Source organism: Ischnura elegans, chromosome X (assembly GCF_921293095.1).
Source record: "Ischnura elegans chromosome X, ioIscEleg1.1, whole genome shotgun sequence".
Taxonomy (NCBI): domain Eukaryota; kingdom Metazoa; phylum Arthropoda; class Insecta; order Odonata; family Coenagrionidae; genus Ischnura; species Ischnura elegans.
The window spans coordinates 1,353,996-1,376,046 of NC_060259.1; the positions used below are offsets into that span (position 1 = coordinate 1,353,996).

Sequence of the window (22,051 nt, forward strand, 5' to 3'; positions counted from 1 at the left end):
ATTAAATACTTCCCTATTTCGAAGTATATGCGGGGAAATAATTCCTCTATCATTATTTGCGCATATCATGAAATTTATTTTCCAGTTTGCAAGTAAAAAATACATGATCCGTTATTATTTTGCATTCTTACAAGACACTCTGTTAAGTAAAGTGTGATTTTTAACTGGTAAATTTTAGAATTTCAATTGGATATGAGGGGACATAATTCTTGTAGCATTTACTGCGTAATCATAATATTTAGTGTTTAGTTTGCAAATGAAACGTTGCATTAGGTACTAAAATTTCGGTCTTTTACGAGAAATCCCATTAAGTGATTTCTATTTTTTATAATGAAATAATGGCGAATTCAACTGAATATGAGGGGACATAATACTTGTATTATTCCATGAACCCTCATAAAATGTTGTGTTTAGTTTTTATAAGTGAGATTACATCATGGGCTACCTATAGATATTTTTATCCAATGTATTTCTTAATGTATGAATTTGCACTTTTCGGCAACAATTTAATTCGTACAACGCATTTTGGGTCACGGAGCCATCATGATACAATAAGCTGTAATACCTAAGAATACGGCATTTATATCTTTGAGGATAGTAAAATAAATAATAATGCGTCATCATTGGGCGAAATTTGGTCTAGAAAGTCTACTTCAACTAATTCCTATGGGGTCAGGATGGGATGGAGTGCCGTTCGACAGGTTTGAGGAAGGGGTTGGAAACAGACGCACAGTGGAGAGACTGAGAATCATTCAACTTACGAGATACGGGAAAACCCATTCGACGGATGGAGGACTTTAGTCATAACTATGGAGTAACGGCAATGAGGAAAGAGCCAAATAAATGGGAAGGCCAAGGCAGGGGAGAAAAGCAGAAAAGAAAATGGAAGGGTAAAAAAGAGGCCTCGTTTCATCATAAATTGAGAGGAGTAAGTAGCGAAACAAGGAAGAGGTGGGTGAAAGAATTGCTCGCAAGGGTAGGCTTTGCCGCAATGCATGGGGGTCGAACCATCGCATTCATATAACTGCAATGAAAATCCGCTGCTTTGCCACTATGCCAACTCCCTCACTGAGTTGAAAGGTGTCTCGTTACGTGTTTTCTTCAGTCTTGCACGGGAACGAACCAGTGTTCTAGTGTCACCAAATCAAACTGAATTTTGCTGTAGAGACTTTTGTGTGGTTTTATTTACAGTGGCATTGAGGCGGTTCTTCTGACATAATTTACGCTCGTTAACTCTCATTTTAAGGCGACTACGTTAATTGCATGGAAATATACTTCGATGGATCGGTCAATTTTGAGAGAAAATAAATTGAAGATCTAGAGGTGTATTTATTTTCTATCTGTGGCATTAAACATTGCACATATACCGCATACATTGCTGATACATAGTTAATGATGTAGCTATTACAATATTTCGAGAGGTGGCAATGCTGTTCAAATTTCCCTCCTACTAGTACTATAGACATTACAAACAAATAAAATTTTTCGTCTTTTCCTGTTTTTCGTATCAGTGTCAGATAGGAAAGAAAATATCCTAATTGTACGTATGAATTGGAGAAGCTAGCAGAAGAATGCGTTTGTGAACTGAGGGCGAAATTGTGTTGGTACATATAATACCTTCTTTGCCCGTAGCAAGGAGTTACGACCAGCTGTAAAATATTTTTTTGCTAAGTTGGATATTCTCAAATGGCGGTCTCTTGTGCACATAGGCATGGCACAAAGTGACGAAGGCGAAGTTATTTTAAACATTATGAAAGGATAATAAACGTTTAAAACAATTCCTACAAATGAAGTCCATTATGATATTTGATGGTAATTTTTTGTTTTACTTATGCCTGCCAGACAAATAAAACACGTAATCATTAACCGACAGGTAGAAAACAGAATCATTATGTGTCTTTAAAAAGGCTGACTGTCACACTGTAAAAATGATTTCACACCAGGTTGTGCATGGTATTAATCATTTGACATCCCATTTGACGTTGACCATCTTATTCACTTAGTTAAATGAAATATGCCTCATATTTACTTTCCAATGAATATTTATACACTGAGTTTTTCGTCTTTCCAATATCCTACACTGGGATACTTCCCCCTTGCTTCTCCGTAGCTAGCACCTTCAAAGCGTCTTTCAGCAATTTTTCAGCATCTTCTTCCTCAACCTGGTGGAATAAAAAGAAGAGTAGAAATAAGGTTGAAGAATATGATATTAGAAACTTCATTGATATCAGGTGAAAATGTTTTACAACAAGAAAAAACAAGTCTTTAAAACAACCAATCTTAAGAAATAGGGCAGTCGTTAAACAGTGTTTTTATCGTGAGAAATCAGTGGAGCGTAGCTAGAAAAATATCGAAAAAGGGCTTCAGGAGACCGCTGGGAAGTTCTAGGGAGAAGATAATTTGTTAAGAAAAAGCCATGGATCACTAGTGAAGTCGGAGACCTCATTGAAGAACGGAGAAAGCATATGAATACTGAGGAAGGACAGGACTGCTACAGGAGAATAAGGAACGAGATTTGTCGCAAAACGAGGAAAGATACAGAAGCGTGGATTATGAACAATTGCGAGGATGTGCAAAATAACCTCGAACAAGTGAAAGAGTAAGCGGCCTATGGAATAGTGAGGAACCATTTCAAGGACCCGATAACGTGATACAAAACCGTAAGGGACAAGTATGGAATTTTTTTGATTGAAAACGAAGATAAAGGCGAGAGATGGAGAGAATACCACGAGTTATAAAACGGAGAGACTCAGCTCATGGTCGAATGATCGAAGAGGACAGCGAAGTAGAAAAGGATGACATGGGAGCGAACATCTTAAGATCGGAATTTGACGCTATAGGAAGAGACCTGCGGAAGAATAACGCCCCAGGAATAGATGATACTAAATCAGAGCTCATCAAAAATGCAATGCAATGTAATTCAAGTTACATCAAACTATCGGCGATATTTACTCAAAAGGAGATATGCCTAGTGACTTCGACAAAATCATCATCACTAGTATACCCAAAAAGAAGATAGCAGAGAAGTGTGAAGATTTTAGAACCAATAGCGTGACGACACATACGTCGAAGATTCTGAGAGGAATCATTTACAAGAGAATAGAACGAAGAGCAGAAGAATTCCTGGATGAGGACCAATTCGGATTTAGGAGAAGCAAGGGCACAACAGAAGCAATTTCGGCTCTTACGCTACCCATAGAGAGAATGGATCAATACAAACCGACTTTAATAGTATTTGTCGATTTAGAGAAGGCACTTGATAACGAGTAGAGTAATACAACTCTTGGAATACCGAAAGAAATTGTAATGCTCTACAATGCTCTAAGAATTGCGCACAGTTTGTATTAAAACCTAATGTTAGTGTTAAACTGTGGGCCCAACTGTGCAGAAGAAGAAATAGGAAAAGAATTTAGGTAAAAATGTACACTGTCCCCGTAAATTTTAATGTTTACTACGAGAAAGCCATCGATGAAATCAAGAAAAACGCTTTCAGTGTCAATATCCACGGATAAAAAATTTGTATGCGGCAATTTTCTGACGACATAGCAGTCATAGCCGAGATAGAAAATGATTTGAAGAAGATTTTGACAAACATAGAATAGACAATGGCCAGATATCAGCTGAAAAACAACAAAAGGAAGGCTAAGCTATTAGTGTACAGCAAAAAACGAGAAGGGTAGGACAAACATTAACCCAGGGAAGCATAGGCTCGAAGAGGTGAAACAGTTTTCTTACCTCGGAAGCCGAATTACCAACCGTGGACGAAGCAAGGAAGAAATAGTCAGTAGAATAGCGCAGGCCAAGAGTGTTTTGTACAAAAAGAAGAATATCCTTACATCTGAGAATACAAGCAAAGAAGTAAGGAAACAATTTATCAGATGCTACTTATGGAGTATGTTTCCCTACGGAAGCGAGGCTTGGACGTTGATAGCAGCAGAGAAGTCAGGAGTGGAAGCAGCAGCCGGAAATGTGTTGCTACCGCAGAATCATGAAGATAAAATCGATCAGCCGTGTAAGTAAGGAGGAAGTGCTAAGTAGAGTGGGAGAAAAGAGGAGTCTTCTAAAACCCCTAAGCAGAAGAAGCAGGACTACTTAGTTGGCCACATTCTGAGACATGACGGCCTGATGAACACAATTGTAGAAGGGCAGGTGGAAATGAAGAAGGGCAAGGGACGGCCCCGAATAAGTCAAATAGGACAGATTATAAAGGATGTGGAAGGGAAGGAATACGTCACTATGAAAAGGTAGGAATAAGGAAAAAGGGGATAGGAGGGATGAATGGTCTGCTGCGTCAAACCAATCTTACGATTTTTGACTTATGATTATGAAATTTTTGATCAATTTTTGATCAATTAAAACAAAACATTGTTTAAAGTTAACATGGGTTGCACCCCAAGACTAGATGCAACAGAGTGGTGGTAAAAATATTTGTTGATGAATTCTTCAGGTTAATATTGAATCCGAAGAGCAAAAATTAGTCAAGATTTTTTCAAGAACTCATACAATGCTAACCCCTTTCCCTAGCGCCTTTAGGTCATTTCGTCTGTTAATTGCTGAAACTAACAGCCTTTAGACTATTTTGTCCGTCAATTGCTTAAACTAACAGCGTAACTACTTTTCTAAACTTTGACAGATATTATTTTCGGGTGTTATTAGTTAATCGAAATGCCTTCCAGAATCACCTCGTAAAGTAGGCAGCTTATTCTCCTCACATGAGTCCAGGCAAAGTATAGTTCGTAAAACTCTGTTTCGCTGTGGTCATTGCTTCATTTTCTCCTTTTTCGAACTTTCCCTAAAACTATTCCTGGGCTTCATCTTCAGAATGTTTCCTTCCTTTCAATTTCCGATCAATGCACATTTGAAAAATACCACCAAAAGCATCAGAAGAAGACACAACGATGTGAATGGTGGGGAGGAAAGGCAATGTGTGGTATGAATTTTCAATGCGACGATGATTCCTTCAAATTTTGGAGTTCAATTTAGTTGGATTCCTTTCATTCTATTCCTTCCCAAATCCTCACAAATCTAGAAGCTCCAGCTGCTAACTGAAAGTATTAATAAGCACTTACTCCTTGGTCCTAGATATCAATGTAGAAAGTTCAACCCAATCCCTTTCTTACAGAACTTCATAAACATATAATGATCCAAATATCAATTTTATATTTATGAAAAACAAACCTTTGAGGATTTTTTTGATTTTCTTGTGGAAGAAATATTTCTTCTTGATATTTCTTGTGCTGTTTCGTGCAGATCAATGAGCAAATCTGCCCGTAGCCTTGTGAGTCCAGGTTCCAAAATATTGGCCGCTTCTAGTAATTGGTGACATAGCTCCTCCTTTCTCTTAATCTTTTCATTGCTGAGTGCTGTGGATGGAAAATTTACAATCATACAGTATTTATACACAAATAATCATAGGCTATCGGCACTCATATTCGATTTAATCAATCACGCAAGAGAAATGATTATACTTAAAATTTTTCTTTTAGAACGGAACCGGCAATCGGAAGATCCGGATTCTAACCAGGCCTACTTTATGCCCATATGGTCCCAGTGAAATATATTTGCGCTTCCTTGAGTATTATATTTTTATAGTCAAATAATTAAAATGTAGAATATTCGAACACGCTTCGTTTTGCGACACGAAAATTAAATTATTGAAAGTAGGCTTCTGTTTGGAAAAAATGGAAAAACAGCAGACGCTGCCGCATTGCAGAAAAAGATTTCCAAGCAGAAAAAAAATTTCAGGGAAAATCATGGAAATAATGATGAATAGCAGGCTTCTATAAGATAAAAAGGAAAAACAAATTATGAAAAAAATTGTCGACACCGATAATCGATACTGGGATATCCAGTCACGAGTCGTACACCGTAACCACCGGACTACGTTTCATTCTTTAGGAAGGATTTTTTCTAAGGGTATATATTAGGCCTGTAAATGTTTTTTCACGTTTCGGGTTTTTTTATTGAAACAATTGGTTAATGAACGCCATTTAGCTGGGTTTGCGATTCGTGGATAGCTCCCGATGGAATCGAACACTACAAAGTTTGATTGAAATCTGAGACCCACTTTTGTGACCACCCTTTTAAGTCAAACATTTTTTCATGGCGAACTTCAACCTTGGAACATATAAATTTGCACCCAAGCGCGAGCAAAGCCACGTTTTTCGTGCTGTGCATTAAAAATGAAGAAATAAGCAGTCTAAGTCGGTACTGAAAATTTCACAAGAGGTACTTAAAATAGATAATATGTTGCATTTCATACGATTCTCTGTTTTTCAGGCATTCCTGGGCTAGAGAACTTGATATACTTGGGCGATGAAATTCTCACCAACGAGGGCATCAAAACTCTAATCCCAAGATTGGCAATCGAAAGCAAACCCCACCACCACAGTTGTCGACTAGAAATATACTACGGGTTTTTGGTACACAATATTGGTCCACAATAAAATGTATTCAACCTCACAAATTTATTCCCATCCAGGATTTCTCTAAATGACGTCTTAAATCCTTGGGTAATGAAATTACCTCATTACTATACGTACATATATATATATATATATATATATGTTACTTATGAAAGACACCACAGGTGATATGAATATAAATAAATGCCATGATAGGCCACAAAAACACAGACACAAATAAAAGAGGACTCACACGTTAGTTTCTTTCAAATTTTCGACCTCTTAGGGTCTTCGTCGGGAGGGAGGCAAGAAGAGACTGAGGAGAAGGACAGAGGATGCCTAAAGGCTGAGGAGATTAGGATAAGATAGGGGAAGGGAGAGGATGGGGAATGGGGGGTGGGAAAGAGGAGAAGGCCATGGAGATCAGTGGGCCCTGTTAAGGCCAGGCGGCAGACTCAGTAAGAGGCCACAGAATTTGCAATAATCCCGAATCCTTGGACATTTTTCTTAATAATCTTCACCACTCCCTTCTTCGTAGAGGATATCCTGAGAACCTTCTGCGTAAGAAAATCCTACACAATACTTACAAACCCAAAATTCATACCAAGAAACAAACCACACATCTCTCCCTCTCCACCACTTACTTCCCGGGTGTGCAGGCTTTAAACAGAATCATCAAAAGCCTTTTTCCGATTCTTTCTAACAATGTCACTACTGGAAAAATCTTCTCTAGCTGTCCATCCTTATCCTTCCGTCGGCCGCCAAATCTATCTTCCATTCTCAAAACGACTAAACCACTCTCAAGGTTCACCACCCGTACTAGCTCTTTACCTATCCCTTGCCAACGACCCCGGTGCAAAACGTGTGCTATCCTCATTACCCAGTCACTTCCTAACAAATTTCTCACTTTTCCGCTTCCTTCCACTCCATCCCCCACCTGTACAACCAGTAATGTAATTTATATCCTTTTATGTAATTCCTGCCCCGCCTTCTACATTGGTTTAACCACCACCTCACTCAACCTACGGATTAACAACCATCGAGCTTCTTGCAAACCCACTTCCCAATCTGCTTCGCTTCCTGTCCCTACCCACGCCTTTTCCCATAATTTAGAATTTGATGACTGCTTTCACATAGGAATACTTGCCTCTCTCCCACCCTCCGCCTCACCGCTAGAATTAAAAACTCTTGAATTGTCTTCCATTTGGCTACACCAAGCATTCAACCCGCCTGGCCTTAACAGGGCCCACTGATCTCCATAGCCTTCTCCTCTTTCCCACCCCCCATTCCCCATCCTCTCCCTTCCCCTATCTTATCCTAATCTCCTCAGCCTTTAGGCATCCTCTGTCCTTCTCCTCAGTCTCTTCTTGCCTCCCTCCCGACGAAGACCCTAAGAGGTCGAAAATTTGAAAGAAACTAACGTGTGAGTCCTCTTTTATTTGTGTCTGTGTTTTTGTGGCCTATCATGGCATTTATATATATATATATATATATATATATATATATATATATACATACTACTTCATTCATTCACATGACGCCTTAAGGGCAAACATACAAATAAATTCACAGGTAAGGAAAGAAAGGGATAGGAACAGGTAATAGAAAAAGGACGAGGACAACGGTGCTGTGGTAGATGGAAAAAAGCCAGAAATCAGAGGGTAAAAATGCGACCTGACTGGGACTCGAACCCAGAACCTCCTGGTTGCCGGCAAGGTGCTCTACCAGTTGCGCTACCAGGACGCTTAGATTTACCATGATTTCGGCGGGGGTTTATACACAGTAAACTCCCTTTGCTTTGGCCCACAAGAGTAACCAATAGATGGCACTGGGGCAGCTCACCACTCACCAACAGAAGGAATGGACGAGGACACAAGGATGAAAGGAAAGGTACACACTCACACGATAGCAGGAAAGGTTCTGGGTTCGAGTCCCAGTCAGGCCGCATTTTTACCCTCTGATTTCTCGCTTTTTTCCATCTACCACAGCACCGTTGTCCTCGTCCTTTTTCTATTACCTGTTCCTATCCCTTTCTTTCCTTACCTGTGAATTTATTTGTATATATATATATATATATATATATATAAATAATTTAAGTTAATGTCAGTACACACAGAGACACAAAAAAGAAACACTCACATTGGATAAATAAACTTGAAGCTATCGAAGCCCTTCCGGCTTCTTCGTCATATATATATATATATATATTGTGACATACCGACCATATGTCACGTATTTTCTCTCGTTATGTAATGACTCGAGTAGGGGATGATCACATATGTGTGGATGAGCGTGGGTATGTCTGAGTGTGTGCGTGAGTGTGTGTGTCATGCCCCGGGCATGAGGTAAAAGTGACTCACAAATGTTCAGTGTTTGGTCAGCTCGGACCGGTGGTTGCCCCACCCAACAGTGAGGCCCAAGTGTAACCCCTCTTGTCCCAAAAAAACCCATCCCCTGTGTATCATCCCCCTCCAATATCACTATAAAGCGGCGGACGGAGAGAGCCTCCGGGCGAGAAAGGCTAGTTTGGTCGACGGGCGAGAAACGCTATCCTGATCGACGCAGAAAGGGATGGATGACGTGCCAGATTGGTCGTCATTTTTCTGGGTGTACCCAAAGAGTGCAGTTAGCGGGACGAGATTGTCTACGGAGGTAGCCAGCAGCGGAGAGCAAGATTGCAGACGAGCGACAGGCAGGACCAACGCCCAGAGGTCGGGAGGAAGACAGCCCCCGATCCCACGGACATTTGGGGTCCAACGTGTCGCATCATCGACGGCTCCTACTGCTCAAGGCTGCGAGAAACCGTAAGAACGTCGCAGTCAGCGACCCGTCCCCGTGCTCGTTCGCCCAGACCCGATTTAATCCCCAAACTGTGTATCCAAAATATTTGGGTTTTTTCTCTCTATCCCGGTGCGCCGTATGTATTCATCAAACTGTTGACTCCTTGTCAGAAATCTGATTCAGTGTTACCACTAGAGCAGCCTAAAAACTTAATTTGGGCAAATTGTAAACTCGGCCCACGAATTCTACCAATCACAAATTGTTGCTTTTTTTGTATTTCTTTTGGAGGGGGGCAATTCAACCATATCATCTTGTGCACTATTCGTTCACCTCATTCTCATCAGGGTATTTAATTTCAATAAGTGTGTGTGTATGCTATGTCTGAAGTGGAAAATATATTTTTTTTATGTTTCAAAGTACTTAATAATCGTTCGATCATTCCGTACTCGGGACCATTGATGCCCTCCCCACCCAGTAAAATAGGTGGCGTTTTCATGTTCCGCCACATATAAATGGCGCCCAACTCGCGGCACGATTGGTAATGCGTATAGTACGCAAAATAAATAAAAAGCGTCTTAACCCTGGCAAGGAACACCTTCACAAGGTTGGCATTGTTTTGTATTTTTAAGGGATATTTTGTTTTATCGAGGTTATTTTTCGCATGCCACTATGGCAGAACTTGGGAATAAAGAATCGGCATTTTCAAAGTATCGGGAGAAGGAAAGCGAAGATGACGAGTCTGATGCGGGCAGCGGTCGGTCGGAAACCAATTGCATAACAACTGGTTTAGCAGGCATGGTGTTGCGTACCCCAAACGAGCGTGAGGTAGCATCATCGACCGCCCGTATTAGTGACCATATGGGGGAGTTATTACCGGAAGATTCGAGGGATGGCACTCTTAAGACCCTCGTGTCCTTGATCCACGATTTAACAAGTAAAATTAACGCCAGCCAACTGAAAAACGAGTCGATGCATGATGATTTAACAAGTAAAACTGAGTCGATGCATAATGATTTAACAAGTAAAATTACCGGCATCGAACTTAAAACTAAGTCGATGCATGATGAGCTAAAGGCTGACAATGCTGCGTTACGCGAAGAGTTTAAACTCAATAATGAGAGAATACAAGTCGAGATTCAAACTTGGAAGGAGACTCTCTCTCAGGAGGTGTCTCAAATGAATAGAAATATAGGTGAGGTAGAAACTCTTTGTGAAATGAAAATAGATGAAGCCGCCAGGAAGGTGCGCGAACAATGTCGAGAGGTGGTAATTTCCGAAGTAGGGTATGTGAAGGTTCGTACCGAGGTGTTGGAAAAGAACGTTGAGGAAGTGGTAGCGACACAGAAAAGCGAGCAGGATAGTTTCAAAGCACGCGACGAAAAAATTAAATCGCTTGAAAATAAAATTGTCACTCTTAAAGAAAAGGGCATAACCTCGCAGGTAGTTTCTGTGCCTGCCCAGTCTTTCACAAAGCCAAGCTTCTCTGCCCTCAGTCACGAACATCCCATTGCCTTCATAAAGGAAGTTCATGATTACTTCTCGGTGGTAAATATTCCGCACGCATTACAACCGCAATTTTTCTTTCAAATGTTAGAAGGAGATGCCAAAACGTGGGGGAAGTCCTTATTTCCGCTTCCGGCCACACTTGCGGAATGTAAAGAAAAGTTTTTGTCGAATTTCTGGGATGCCGATACTCAATACAATTTTCGTATGCAAGTAATCACAGGCAAGTATGTAAGAACGAAGATGAACACGATGAAACAATTCGCGACAGAGAAAGTAGCGTTAGCGAGATTGTGTTCTCCACCTATGTCTGAAGGGGAAATTATTTATTCATTAATCCGACAATTTCCCATAAATGTGCAAAATATGCTAAAATCTGTAGAACAGCTGACGGTCGATCGGTTAATAATGCTGCTTGGGTTATATGATCAAACGTATCAGTCAAGCGCGCCACCAGTGGGTAATGCTAATCCCCAAGGTTCGCAGCACGGGTCGAGTAACACGAGGCCGTCGACAGCTGATCACGAGTACCGAGTGAACTCAGTCACATTCAAAGGGGGACGCGGGCGAGGCAACTTGCCATCAGAAAAACAATCCTCCTTTCAACCGCCTCGTAGTGGGTCCCCATTAAACCAGGAGGAAGGTTTAAACTCGCGCCGGCTGGTCTAGACTCCCTCCGGTGTCCAGCCGACGCGGAAAAAGCGGAGGTTTTATGTCAGATCATCGCGACTTACGAAATTGAGGTAGAAGGCGCAGGGGACGAAAGGAAAGGAAGTATTTATGCCGAGAGGCGTTGCTGTCCGATCGTGAATTGTTCCGCGAACGGCGTTCAGAGTAAAGCGCTGTTAGACACGGGCAGCGAAATTTCCGCAATCTCGGAGGAATATTTCAAAGAATTAGATATCAAAACTATGATACCTTGCTTTCCTCTGAACCGATCTTGTATCATATGTGCTGATAGTCGGAAGTCTCCTCCCATCACTCGTCAGGTCTTACTTACGATCACTATAGAATGCATTGAGTTCGAGGTAATTTGCCTGGTTGTAAAGAATCTAGTTAAACCATTAATACTGGGAATAGATTTTCTTATGTATAACAAGGTCATCATTGATTTAGAGAAAAAGCATATCTTGCTAAGGAGTTCGGAAACGGCACTTGTTAGTATCCCGATAAACGCTCGTGGGACCCGGGAGATTCCTACTGTTTTAGCCTTAGAGGAAAGGGTAGGGGAGGCGGAGATAGAATTGGCGATAGAAAATGTAAAGCATTTACATGATGAAGAAAAGGACGCTTTGCGGGGTCTCTTAATGAAATATAAGGCGTTATTTTCCTCTATCCCGAACCCGATCACGGGAGTCATCCATCGGATTAAACTTAAGGATGATCGGCCATTTGTGCAGCGGTCATATCCCGTTCCTTTAGCTTACAGACCAGCCGTTCAAAAAAAAAAATTGATGAGATGCTTGCCCAAGGGATAATTAGCAAAGCAAAAACGGCCTATATCAACCCACTTTTGGTAGTAAAAAAAAAGGACGGTACGGTGCGATTATGTTTGGACGCTAGGCGACTAAACAGCGTAACCGTTCCAGAAAACGATATTCCGCCGCGCATGGACGAAGTTTTGCTGAGTTTTCATGGAACTAAGCATTTCTCCAGCCTCGACTTCACCGCGTCGTATTGGCAAATCATGCTACACCCAGAGGATCAGAAATATACCGGTTTTTTGTTTAATTCGTGTAGTTATGTTTTTCAACGCGTCCCATTCGGACTAAAGACAAGTAGTTCTGCTCTAATACGGTGTTTGCATGATGTTTTATGCCATGAAAATAATCATTGTTTGACCGTGTATGTCGATGACATACTAGTCACGACATCCAATGTAGACGATCATTTAAAGCAATTAGCTATGCTTTTTGATAAGCTCTTAAAAGCCAATATTTCCCTAAATTTGAATAAATCACAGTTTTTTCAAAAGCAAATTAAATTCTTAGGACATGTCCTGTCCGAAAAGGGTGTCAAACCAGACCCCGAAAAGATAATGGCCATTAAATCCGCTCCACCCCCTGTTAATTTAAAACAACTGAGAGGATTTCTAGGTCTCTGTAATTTTTATGCCAAATTTGCACAGAGGTATGCCTCTTTGACCATTCCTTTATTAAGGTTATTGAAAAAGAACAATCCTTGGAAATGGGAGAAGGTTCATGACGAAGCTTTTAATAGGGTAAAAGAATGTTTCTTGGAAACAGTTATGCTAATCTTTCCGGATTTCTCTAAGAAAATTTACGTTCAAACGGACAGTAGCGATGTAGGTATCGGAGCTGTCATATTTCAGAAAGGAGATAGCGGTGATGATCAGGTCGTTTCGTTTGCAAGTCGTTCTTTAAAAGGTCCGGAATTAGCTTATTCAACCACCGAGAAAGAAGCCCTTGCAATTGTCTGGACCTTAACGAAATTCCGAGTCTTCTTGTTAGGAAGGGAATTTATTATTCTCACGGATCACAAGGCCCTTTCTTTTTTAAACAAGTGTCACTTTAATAACAGCCGTTTGACCCGGTGGGCTCTTCTGATTCAAGAATTTGTTTTTACGGTAGAATATTGTCCGGGTAAGAATAATGTAGTGGCCGATTGGCTCAGCAGGTACTCGTCGAATCTATTGCCGAGGACTGAATGCCTTCCGGGGCAATACCTGATTGCCGAAATCGACCTTCACATAGCACCTTTTCCCGAAGGTGAATGCAGAGACATTTCACGCCTCCAATTTGAGGATCAAAATTTGCGTCCCATAATAGAGTGTCTTCGTGGAAGCGCTTTAACGGACGACGCACGGAGCAGACGTATAAGAAAGCTAGCGGAATCCGCAACCTTACGTCAGGGAATACTGTTTAAAAAACTCAAATCGCCCGATGATCAAATACGATATCGGATTTGGTTACCACGAGGTATCAGGGAGAATGTTATAGTCTTTGCCCACCAAATGTATGCACATTTCGGTGGTACAAAAACCACGGCGGCTTTAAAAACTAGGTATTATTGGCCTAACATGGAGAGAGAAATCAGAAAACTTGTATCGAAATGTGATATCTGCCAAAGAACAAAATTTAAGTCAAAAAATTTTCAAGGCCCTATGGCCAACATTATTCCCACCAGACCAAATGAACTCATAGCTGTGGATATCTATGGTCCGCTTCCTAAAGAAAAGGGGGGCAATCGTTTTATATTCGTTTGCGTGGACGTGTTCTCAAAATTTGTCCAAGTGTATCCTCTGAACAGGACGAAGGCAAAAGATTGTTTAACCTGCTTAAAAAATAAATTTTTCCCATTAGCGGGAACACCCATTGCGATTTTATCGGACCACGGGACTATGTTAACTAGCGATAGATGGAGGAATGAATTAACAGGGCTGGGTATAAAAGTCATATATTCATCCATACGCCATCCCCAGTCCAATCCAAGTGAGAGAGTCATGAAAGAGTTGTCTCGAGTTTTTAGGGTGTACTGTAGTGAAAATCACAGGACTTGGGTTGAACTTGTTCCTTTCATAAACAGATGGTTTAACGAAGTGGTCCATGAATCTACTAATCTCACGCCGATCGAAGCCCATTTCGGTCATAAGGCGCCAAACAGGTTTCCCGACGGGCTGGTGATCCCAGATGATTCCAAAATTATTATAATTATTACTATAGATATTTTTTTACTATGGACCCATGGGCGTGACTCGCTAGACACTTTCATTGCATCCCTCAACTCCACCTCATCCGTTTCTTTCACTTCATCAATTTCTGCTTCCTCCCTTACCTTCCTTGACATAAACATCCGCCTTGAAAACAATACCTTCAGCACCTCCATCCACAAAAAACCCACCAACCATGAACAATACTTGCACTACACCAGTTGCCATCCACCTCACACCAAACACGCAATCCCCTACTCCCTATCAGTCCGTGCCCATCGCCTCTGCAACAATTCACCATCTCTTCAAAGAGCCACACAGAACCTCCATCATGCTCTCCTCAAACGAAAGTATCCAGAACCCCTGCTTAAAAAGAAAATACTCTCTCCCTCCGAACAGTACACCCCACGCACCAAAAAAGAACAAACCAGGAAACTGAATCTCACCACCACATTCTTCCCGGGCTCTCAAAAAATTAAAAAAATATTAAAAGATCTGTACCCTATCATCAGAAAAAACAAAATCACGGCTGCTCTTCTTCCATCCTGCCCCTCCATTGCCTACAGAAGAGCACCTAACTTAGGTAATATTTTAAAATCCACCCGCCCCCTCCTACGGCACGCTCTGCCCCCACCTTCCTCCCTGACTCCATGCAACCGCCCCCGTTGCAAATGCTGCCCCCTGCTACGCCCCACCACTTCACCTGTCATCAATAGATCCTCCTCCACACCGTCTTGCACTTCCTTCAACGTTGTATACAGGCTATTTTGTAATTTTTGCCCCGCGTACTACATAGGAGAATGTACCACACCCATATCCATCCGTATGAATAACCACAGGCACTCCTGCAAAACTCCCCCCTTTAATGAACCCATCCCCATTCACACTTCCTCACACAACAGTACCTTCGACCAATGTTTTTCCCTAACCTTCATTGAAGTTTTGCCAGAGAGGGCTACTATCATCGAGGTGAGGACGAGGGAGATGGCCCACATCTGGGTTGAAAAGGCGTTTGAAACGCCCGGGCTAAACATCGCCCACTAAAAAGCCAAAACAAACCCTACCCTCCCTTTTCCCCCCCTCTCCCCTTCCCCTTCTTCCACCCCCACTACCTCACCAAGGAGGGCGACTGGAGGAACTTACCCTGCCTGCAGCAGTTCACCTTCAGCATTGAGGATAGCTGATCAATCCGCTGAAACGTCTGAACGTTTATTTGTGAGTGTCCCTTTTTTTACGTGTGTCTATGTTTTAGTAGTACAATTTTTGTTCGTTCGCCTCGATCGGCCACATATTTATATTATCGCTTAGTGCGCTTTCATCAAGATTTAATATATATATATATTTATTTATTTATTTATTTATTTATTTATGGAAAAGGTCATCCTCGACATTTCAGATGTCTTTACAGCCATTACAACGTTTTATTCTCTTGTATATGATCTGCACTGACATCAAGATAAAATTTTGGGGCTTTCGATACCATTTACTTCTCCTTTATTTAAATACTCATTGGTTTTCATGTTTTAACCTCTAAATTGATTTTTGGATATTGGCTCACACTCTGGGCATGGTTTACAAAATTAGACATAAAACTTAGAAAAATAGGATATTGTCTTTTCAGCTTTCTTTGATAAATCAGGAATGCAATACCTTTAAATACATGGTTCATTAAAAAAAGTCAAAATACGTAACAGAGACTACAAATGATGTCCCTTAGTACTTTTTCCCTGCTAGACCATTCGGGTTAACATGGTCTTAGCATACCATAGCATTTGTATTCGCTTTGTCGGTATGTATGTATATATGCCTATATGTTGGTATATATATGCCCATTGCCCAGGTATCGAATCCACGATCTTAGTCTGAGGCTTTTTTTGGTTAGACATGATGAATGTTTTGTGATTCTCACGAATTTTGCGATATCATTTTGACTGTAGTGTTAGGTTATCAGAAGAAGTCTCGAGTCTTGATATCGACTCTGTATTAATTTGACTGTATTGTGAAAAACTGATTCCTTTGAAATAACTGCCTTCGAAAAAAATTATTTCTAGTTTCCTTTACTACCAGCAGTATATAGGCCGCTTACACGGTGAAATCCATCGATCATTTCGATAACTTGACGCAGTGAGGTAGTGGTTTGCATGCCTAACTGCTGATCTATTTGAATCAATGAGACAATTTCGGAGAATGTGGCTCCAAATTCTAATCCAACTCTACACTGCCCCTTCTTCTTTCTCAGCTATGAAATGGAAGCGCCCGACGCCCCTTCGTGCGTAGGCGCTGTGTGTAGTCGCGCCTGTCGACGTGCGATCACGAGCAGATTGTCGCCCATTCACTACAACACTACCCCTCCCCTGTTTCAGCACTAGCCTTTAATTACGAACGTGCGAACTAAATCATCGATATCGCTGGCTACGGTTAAGTGCACAAAGAAAAAAACGGGAAGCACTAATAATGACCTCTCTCTAATCGGTGAAACAATTCAAAATTTTGCTGCTTGCTCACCGCCTTTGACAGTGTTACTTTTATTTCTTGTTTAATTTTTTGGGTCTTTTTTGTCACTATTTTTGATTTAAGATGCAAAAATCATTCATTGGTTCAGTTTTCACGTTTTAAAAGGGTTCTCATATTGTGTAAAAATAGGCCAGTTCCTGAAGTGTTAATATCTGGTTAAATGAATGGGACAGTTGGTGTGAGTTTCATCGGGTATTTCCGGGTAAAGGCTCCTTATCCTTTTCCCTGCCTTATCCTTTTCCACCCTCAGCACGTTCTTTCCCGGAGATGAATGCTTGTGAAATGTTCCCATGAAAAATTGTGACACCCCACACCCGCTTATTTCTCTCCTCAAGAGTCCTATTTTTGTAGTATTTTGTCTCAGGTGGCGTATGTTTGTCCCGTAGAGTGTCCTGTGCGGGAGGGATCCGCGAAAATATTTTCTTTATGTTCATGCTTCTCCCGACCCAAAGTTTAATCTCGGCGGACCATTACAGTAACAACCACATAAAATTACCAAAATTGTTAAAACTCCCCATGTTATGATTCTTCGGATAATTTTTATTTAAGCATGTATCATGACATTAAATCAAATTTAATACATTAAAAATAAACTGAAGCGATATATCTGTACCACAAGAAATACTTTTGATAGCGTGAAGACGAGAATTTATTTTTAGGCCCTTAAATTGGTGGTATCAAAACAAAAAGTCATTATTAGGTTAAATAACAATTTTCGGCAGAAAAAATGGCCATAATTAAATCGAAAGGAAGCTCAAAGCATCAAAACATCGGTGTCCCGTATGAAAAAAATTCGTATTTTAAGATATGTTCTCAGATTATTGATAACAAATCAAACTGTTTCAACGGAGAACGAACAACTCGTGAGTGCGCACATCAACGATATTAATAAGAATGAAAAAACATCCACAATATGCATGTACTCACTCTTCAGTGGGTGTCCAGGAATTTTTCCATATATTTGATTCAAGGCATATTTAACTTGAATCGCGTGATGGTTCAAGGGGTGCAGCTCCTTCCTGTACTTCACCAAAAACTCCTCCAGAATCTCGGGATCCGTCTTTGGAATGTTTTTCATCCTTCCATTTTCGGCTAGTTTCTGATTAACTTTAGATGCTCTCTCTAAGATTTCATCATGCAATTTACTGTTCAAGCTATCCATTGATGTTGATGGGATTTCCTTACGGCAGACAGTACATTTCCATTTACTGGTCTCCTCCAATGGATTCAGTGGTACCAGAAGACCTTCACAGCCTTCTGCACCAGAAATTTCATAGAGTTTTAGGATAATGCTAGGGATTTATTCTACAATCATACTTAATAAATATTCTAGAGTCATAAACTTTACTTAGCAGTTAATCAAGAAGAAATGATTTTCACTCATACTGGCCCAAAGTTTGGAGCGGAATAAAACATGGTCCACTTAATTTTGAGAGACTAGAGCACCATATATGGCGTGATGGAATGATATCTGATAAGAATTAGCTCCGCAGTTGATGGCCATGAAGCTCTGATCAATTTAATTCCGATTCTCTTTCAAGTCATCACAAATATCAAATTAAGGAGTAAATTTCCTAAACGATCCCTTTTATAAGGTAGTAACCATTATTTATTAAATTTAATTCACTGGATACCGATTATAGGCCCGATCAGATACCTCAATTGAGAAATGTATAAGATACTGTAGTTCCAAAAGATACTGTAATTCACATGCAAAAATCATTTATTTTTTAACCTTTGTAGACTTGAAAAGTCATTATTTTCATAGATAATTCTTTCTTAAATGCGGTCATCAAGGCTTAAATATAATATGCTTAAAAAAATGATAATTTCTTGTCAAAACATCCTAATGATTACGTCAAAAACATCAAATATTTCTCTTTACAATGTTAGAGTTAGAATCGACCTAATAATTGACTAATTACTTCTTTAGCTATCTCCACCGCTAATACAGTTGTTAGCCATATCCTGTTTTCGGTTTTAAGCCTTGTTGAGAATATAACTAGGCAAGACACATTTTATAACTCTAATTTAGGAAAATAATTTCTTGTCTGAAAAATATCAGCCTCTTATGTCCACCAAGAGTGAAATTTAGCGGAGAAAGAAAAGCAAATGTCATTAAGGCACAATATCTGTCAAAAAGAGATTAAAGAAAAAATATTTTCTCCAATCAATTAAAATAACTTTACATGAAGACAAGAGAATTTGCCTACCTTTAGTGGCACCGAAACACCTAATGGCGCCAAAGTTAGTTCCAAGTTCAGTGGGGTCACAGCACCGTTGGCATTCACAGGAGAAGCACTTGGCCATTTTTAGGTGGGCGCGGCGACGCTTGGTGGGCCACAGGCTCTGCGTGTACGTGGCCGTGAGGACTTCGCCTTTGCGAACCGGCACGCTCGTGTACACAGACATGACCAGTCGACCCCAAGGCACGGCCCCGTCATCTTCCTGCCAAGAATGAGAGGCAACTCAACCTTCTTCTAATAGGCACTAACAGTACAATGTGATCAAACTGAAATAGTTCTCTTGGGTTAGCACGATGAATTGTGTATCCCAGGGTTTTGCAATATCTCTGAACAGAACTTAACACTCGATTTCATTCTCAGTCAAGTTAAACATCATCACTGGTCAACAATCCTAGGATTGGTTTGACGCAGCTCTCCACTCAGTTCTCCTATCAGCTAATCTTTTCACTCCTACGTATTTCTTCTCTTTCACATCTCTCTTTACTTGTTCCATATATTTTGTTCGAGGTCTTCCTTTTCCATTCTTGCCTTCCACCTGTCCTTCGACGATTGTCTTCATCAGGCCATCATGTCTCAAGATGTGGCCTATAAGGTTGTTCCGTCTTCTTATTAAGGTTTTCATGAGGCTTCTCTTCTCTCCTACCCTTCTTAGGACTTCCTCGTTACTAACTCGGTCGATCCATTTGATTTTCATCCTCTTCTGTAGCACCACATTTCAAAGGCCTCTATCCTTGCTTTCTCCGCTGCGGTCATTGTCCATGCCTCACTTCCGTATAGGAGCATACTCCAGATGTAGGTTCTTATAAATTGTTTCTTTACTTCTATATTTAAGTTTCCCGCTGTAAGCAGGTCTCTCTTTTGGTGGAATGCTCTCTTCGCCTGGGCTATTCTGCTGATAATTTCTTTCTTGCTTCTCCCGTCACTAGTTATCTTGCTTCCCAAATAACAGAATTCATCCACCTCTATTAGTTTTTGCCTCCCTATTTTAATGTTGGTCTTGAATTCTTCTCTACTGCTGCATACTAAGATCTTGGTTTTCTTCGTGCTTATTTTCAGTTGATATCTACTCATTACCCTACCCATATTAACCAGAATATTTTTCAAATCCTTCTCTGTTTCTGCTATAACGGCTATGTCATCGGCAAATCTTAGCATGCTTATTTTTTCTCCATGGATATTCACTCCCAATGCCTTTTCTTTGATTTCCTTTATGGCTTTCTCAATGTAAACGTTGAAAATTACGGGTGACAATGTACAGCCTTGTCGCACTCCTTTCTTAATTCTTGCTTCTTCACAGCTGGGCCCTGATTTTATTACGGCTACTTGGTTTTTGTATAAACTGTGGATGATTCTTCTGTCATTATAAAGAACCCCAATTTCCTTTAGGATTCCAAGCATTGTGCTCCAATCCACGTTATCAAATGCTTTCTCTAACTCCACAAACGCAACGAATGTTGGCTTGTTCTTTTCCATTCTCTTTTCTATGAGCAGTCTTAGGGCCAATATTGCTTCCCTTGTGCCTTTGTTTTTTCTGAATCCTAATTGGTCCTCATCCAAGTACTCTTCTGCTTTTCGTTCTATTCTTCTATAGATGATCCTTGTCAGTATCTTTGATGCATGTGTAGTAAGGCTTATGGTCCTAAAATCTTCGCACTTCTCCGCTCGTTTCTTCTTAGGAATAGGGATTATAATGTTCCTATCGAAATCCTTTGGTATCTCACCTGTCGTATACATTTCACTAATGATTTTGTATAGCTGGTTCAACTTCTTCTCTCCTGAATTTTTGATTAGTTCTGCAGGAATGTCATCAATGCCAGACGCTTTATTTATCCTGAGGTCTCTTACAGCCGCATCAAATTCCGATCTTAAAATTGGGGCTCCCATGTCATCGGCATCCACTTCCCTCTTGTTTTCGATAGCATTGGTTCTGAGGCGACTTCCTTTGTACAAATCTTCCAGATATTTCTTCCATCTATTCCCTTTTTCTTCGTTTTCAATCAATAGTTCTCCGTTTTTATCCCTAAGGGTATTACATCTTACGCCCCTTTCCTTAAAGTTGTTCCTCACTATCCTATAAGCGGTCTCTACTTTTCCATGTTTAAGATTGTTTTGCACGTCTTCGCAAATGCTTTTCATCCACATTTCTCTAGCCTTCCGGGCTTTACGACATATTTCGTTCCTTATCCTCTTGTAACGATTCTGTCCTTCCTCTGTTTTCGCAGCCTTGTATTTTCTTCTTTCTTCAATGAGATCTAATACTTCCTGCGTGATCCATGGTTTTTTCATCACGACTCTTCTTTTACCAAGAAATTCCTCAGCTGCCGCCTGCAGACCACTTCTAATGGTTTTCCAACTCTCTTCCATTGGTTTGTTGGTCGGATCCTCCCCTATTTTATTTCTACAGCCTCTTTAATAGCCAGTTGATGCTGAACCTCCCTCAATTTTTCAACCTGCCATATGTTTTTCACGGCTTTCTTCAACTTTTTAAATTTAAGGTGGCATTTCATCATAACTAGGTTATGGTCACTATCGATATCTGCCCCTGGATAGCTTTTGCAGTCCTTCACCTGGTTCCTGAATCTTTGTTTCACAAGAATGTAGTCGATTTGGAATCTTCTACGGTCTCCTGGCATCTTCCACGTGTATCTTCTTCGCAGGGGATTTTTGAATAAAGTGTTGGCAACCACTAGCCTGTGCTCCGTGCAGAATTCAAGTAGCCTTTCTCCTCTTTCATTTCGGTTACCCAACCCATATTTCCCAGTTATTATTCCGTCTTGACCTTCGCCGACGACAGCGTTCCAGTCCCCTAAAATAATAAGATTTTCTTCCCCTCTTACCTGCTTGATAACTTCCGCTATATCTTGGTAGACATCTTCTACTTCTTCGTCTTCATAATCTGACGTAGGCATGTAAACCTGTACCACTACAGTAGC

General features: G+C 40.6%; 1 protein-coding gene across 3 annotated transcripts in view; it reads right to left on the reverse strand.

Moving 5' to 3' along the window:
* The window catches only part of LOC124170933 (SET domain-containing protein SmydA-8-like), a 98,807-nt gene continuing 76,756 nt past the window's right edge, over window positions 1-22,051 (reverse strand). For 2 of the 3 annotated variants that reach the window (XM_046549998.1, XM_046550001.1), the window contains exons 3-6: window positions 19,086-19,320; window positions 17,800-18,129; window positions 5,179-5,363; window positions 1-2,162 (exon numbers count right to left, since the gene is read on the reverse strand). In XM_046549998.1, the coding sequence (XP_046405954.1) occupies window positions 2,076-2,162; window positions 5,179-5,363; window positions 17,800-18,129; window positions 19,086-19,320 (837 nt within the window). In that variant the 3' untranslated portion in view covers window positions 1-2,075. The remainder of the gene's footprint in view (window positions 2,163-5,178; window positions 5,364-17,799; window positions 18,130-19,085; window positions 19,321-22,051) is intronic. The other variant, XM_046550000.1, reaches the window with a different exon arrangement.